This window comes from Geospiza fortis, unplaced genomic scaffold (genome assembly GCF_000277835.1).
Source record: "Geospiza fortis unplaced genomic scaffold, GeoFor_1.0 scaffold62, whole genome shotgun sequence".
In the NCBI taxonomy this organism is placed as follows: Eukaryota; Metazoa; Chordata; class Aves; order Passeriformes; family Thraupidae; genus Geospiza; species Geospiza fortis.
The window spans coordinates 635,564-639,015 of record NW_005054548.1 but is presented as its reverse complement, the minus strand read 5'-3'; the positions used below and the strand labels follow the sequence as shown (position 1 = coordinate 639,015).

General features: G+C 53.5%; 1 protein-coding gene across 1 annotated transcript in view; it reads right to left on the bottom strand.

The window, feature by feature from the left end:
- Positions 1 to 856: 856 nt before the first annotated feature.
- Positions 857 to 3,452, bottom strand: part of M1AP (meiosis 1 associated protein) — a 13,232-nt gene continuing 10,636 nt past the window's right edge. Inside the window, exons 5-9 of the mRNA XM_005429444.2 lie at positions 3,375 to 3,452; positions 2,722 to 2,863; positions 1,999 to 2,205; positions 1,313 to 1,468; positions 857 to 1,148 (exon numbers count right to left, since the gene is read on the bottom strand). The exon at positions 3,375 to 3,452 is cut by the window's right edge and continues 73 nt beyond it. Of these exons, the coding sequence (XP_005429501.1) occupies positions 1,002 to 1,148; positions 1,313 to 1,468; positions 1,999 to 2,205; positions 2,722 to 2,863; positions 3,375 to 3,452 (730 nt within the window). The 3' untranslated portion in view covers positions 857 to 1,001. The remainder of the gene's footprint in view (positions 1,149 to 1,312; positions 1,469 to 1,998; positions 2,206 to 2,721; positions 2,864 to 3,374) is intronic.

Genomic DNA, 3,452 nt, shown 5'->3' with positions numbered 1-3,452 from the left:
GCCTGCAGGGACGTCTGCCCTCTCTTCCATGGTACCTGCCCTCAATATCTTGCCCCAGCAGCTGCCTGATGAGATGCCAAGGCATGGGAAGAGCCAGCCCATGCCTTTGAGCCTGTCAGAGCTGGGATCCCAGGGAGAAGAGATGGGATTGTGGTGCTTGCCTCATGCCCTTGCTCTCCTGCAGCTGTTTCCCAGGAAGCTCAGGTCAGTGGTGGGAGAGCAGTGGATGTGTCAGGAACCACAGGCAGGGAGTGGGGTCCGTGGAGGATAACTTTATTTTGGAACAGCTTTTCAGAACCAAGTAAGTAGAACACAAACTCTGCTGGTGCTTGGCATCAGGGGCTCAGTGAGACCACCCCACCTTGGCTTGGTCAGTCTGCCCTTGGCTCACACCTACCCTACACCTGCCCTGAAAAACAGGCTGGCATCTGGGCAGCAGTTCTCTGGAATTGCTCTGGCTTGGCATTTGCTCCAACCCCCTTCACAAGCTGGGACGTTGGAAACAACCAAATCATATGGAGAGCAGAACTCCAGGCTTTAAGATTAAATCCAAGAGCTCTGTTTCATTCCTGTTCAACCACCCCACTGAACCTGCTGCTGTGGGATGAGGGCAGCTCAGCACGACTGCCTGCCTTGTCTGATTTCCTCCCTGCCCTGCCTGCAGCTCTTCTGCTCCCACTGACAGCAATCTGTGATTTGTGGCCTGTGCTGGCCCAGTCTCACAAACCCAAATTTGAGGCAGGCTGGTGACGTGTGCTGGCAAGAACAGGAAATACGTGGTGCTGCTGCAGGGGACAGCTGGATCTCTGACCAGAGGGTCCCTGAGCAGCAAACTTCCTGCAGAACTGGCTGGGTGATGAACACAACGTGAAACAACAACAAGGAGGAACAAACGATGGGAAGTGCCTGCCTGCCCAAGGCCAAGCTCGGTGTCTTGCCTGACCACATCCGGCCAGCTGCTGAGCCAGGAGCTGTGGCTGCCCAGGGGCAGCTCCTGCTGCTCACTGCAGGAACTCCTCGTACTCCTTGGGGAGCAGGGAGCCAGCACAGGAGCCTCTCCTGGCTGCTGCTGCTGCTGGTCTGAACGTTTGGAGGGGAGAGGGAGCCATCAGCAGGGGAGCCACTGCAGCTTTGGCTCTGCTCTGAGGCTGCAAGACAGGGACCAAACACAAATCCTTGTGTGGGGAGGTGCTGGCTGTGCCTCACCTTGCTGTGATTCCTGCAGGAATCTGGCCAGGAGGGCACAATCTGCTGGAATCTGGCCAGGAGGGCACATCAGAGCCCATGCAGGCTGCTCACACCCAGGACTCACCTGCCTGGGCTGGTGGCGCTCCGGGCGCTGCTCCCGGGGCTGGGGCTGCTGCCGGTGGGGAGGTTTGTACAAGGTGCTCTTCAGGTATTTGTAGAGGTTGCTCTTCAGGTGCAAGGGGTTGTAAGCGACTTCCACTTCCAAGTTGTTCAGGGCACTCTGCTTGGAAGAGAGAACTTGAGTTTGCTACAGGATGTGACAGGTGGAAGCTGTGGGGCTTGCATGTTTGTGGTTTTTTTGGTTTCTTTTTCAGGGACAGTGTTGTGGACACTCCAAACCACCCACCCTGCAGTGAAAGGTGAAGGGATTTTTGGCCGTGCTGCAAACCATAAGGAGCACTCTTAACCGTGTATAGAACAAGAGGCATCTCCAAACAGATCTTAATGGATTTAAACATCCCCTTGCAGGATGCAGTCCTACCCTTTCCCATGTCCAGAATCAGCCAACAAGCTGGAACTCCCTTTCTGGGCACTGTCACCCCAACTCTGCTTCACAAGGCCTCTTCCCCCCAGCAGACACCAACATTGCTGCCAAGGACAGGTATTTGCTGTCCATGGAGAAAGCTGTGTGCTGGGAAGGAGTTCTGGAGTGCAACATCACACTCCAGCTGTCACTAGACATTGTCACAGCCATTTCCTTCTCTTGTTATCTGCCGAGGTGATAAGGGGAGCTGATAATGAGTGACTCACCTCGATGGGGCCCCTGACTCGCTCAGGGTGCTCAGCCAGGAGGGCTGGGAAGGCTGATGGCAGCAGGAGCTCTCTGATGGCCACTGCTTTCACCAGGAGAGTGGCAGAATCAGAGGGGACAATGACATAATAGGGGTGCACCACCACGTTCCAGTTTGGTCCCGTGCTCTGGGGCTCCTGCCTGGCCAAGAGCATCCACTTCCTTTTCTAAAGGGCAAAATCCAGGTGTGAACAACAGCATCAGCCACTTCCTTCAGCACTGCCACCGTGGGCTGAGGGCAGAAACACTCATCACAGAAGGGAAACTGTTCTGCAGCAGGGCTGAGGACAGTATGGCATTTGGTTCGTTTTTAGCAAGTCAGTGCTTAAAAAAACCACCCAATTTTGGTTTGCAGCTTGTCAGTAACAGCCAGTTCTCCACAGTCCAAGCCTTGGTAAATTATTTTCGCTGTTAAAATCTCAAGTCTAACTCCAACCCTGGCATTTGCACTTCACACCTCCAAACACTCATTTCTGGAAGGTTTGAGGGTCTTCCCTAAGCTCTGATGAGCTGGAGTATCTCCCCAGCAGATGGAAGGATCTACAAGGCCAACTCTGACCCATGAGATGAGGCTGCAGCTTTTAAAATGTTTAAAATGCAGCCAGACAAATGTTACAAGGTGTTCACTCACTGTCCCTTCCCTGGCCATCCCTCCCCATCACACTGCCCTTTTCACCACTCACCAGGAGGCTGTGACACAAAGCATGGAAGCTGTGCTGGTTTGTCTCCAGTTCATCCCAGTCCAGCTGCCAGCAGCTTGTGGGCTTGATGATGAAGGGCAGCCCATAGAGTACAGACTCACAGACCCCTTCAGACTTCAGAGCCCTGCCAGGATACAGCTCATGTTAGTGCTCAGCATTGTAAGAACAGCTTAGAAATTATCCTGTTTTTTTTTCCTATAAAGACACTGGAGAGCATCTCTGTGCTCTGCCCTGAACTGCTGCCAGGAAAGTGAATTCTTGGTGAAATCACAGCACTGTGAGGCTTTGCTTAGGCTCTGACACCCAATTAATTGCTGTGGCCTTGTTAGGTAATGAGAGAGCAGAATTATTGCAATTAAACATTTCACTGGGGTGAAAGAACTTTAGCAGGAATGGCATCTGTGGTGTCACCCTCATTGAGTGCTGTGGTGACACCAGGTGTGACTGTGGTCTGCACGTGGGCTGTGCTGTTCCATGAGAGGAAGAGTGATGGAACTGAGGGTTTTTCACACCAGAATTTGACTCACCAGCACCCCAGAGCCTCCTGGTGATGTCAGCAGGCCCCAGGAAAGAAAGTGAAGCTTTTCTTACACCATCCCCCAGTTACCCAGTGGAAGACAAGGAGCACCACTCACTTCAGCACCCGGAGTTTGTGCAGACCTGGGGAGGGCCAGGCTGTCAGATGCCAGGGAGAGCTGGCATCTGCTGCTCTC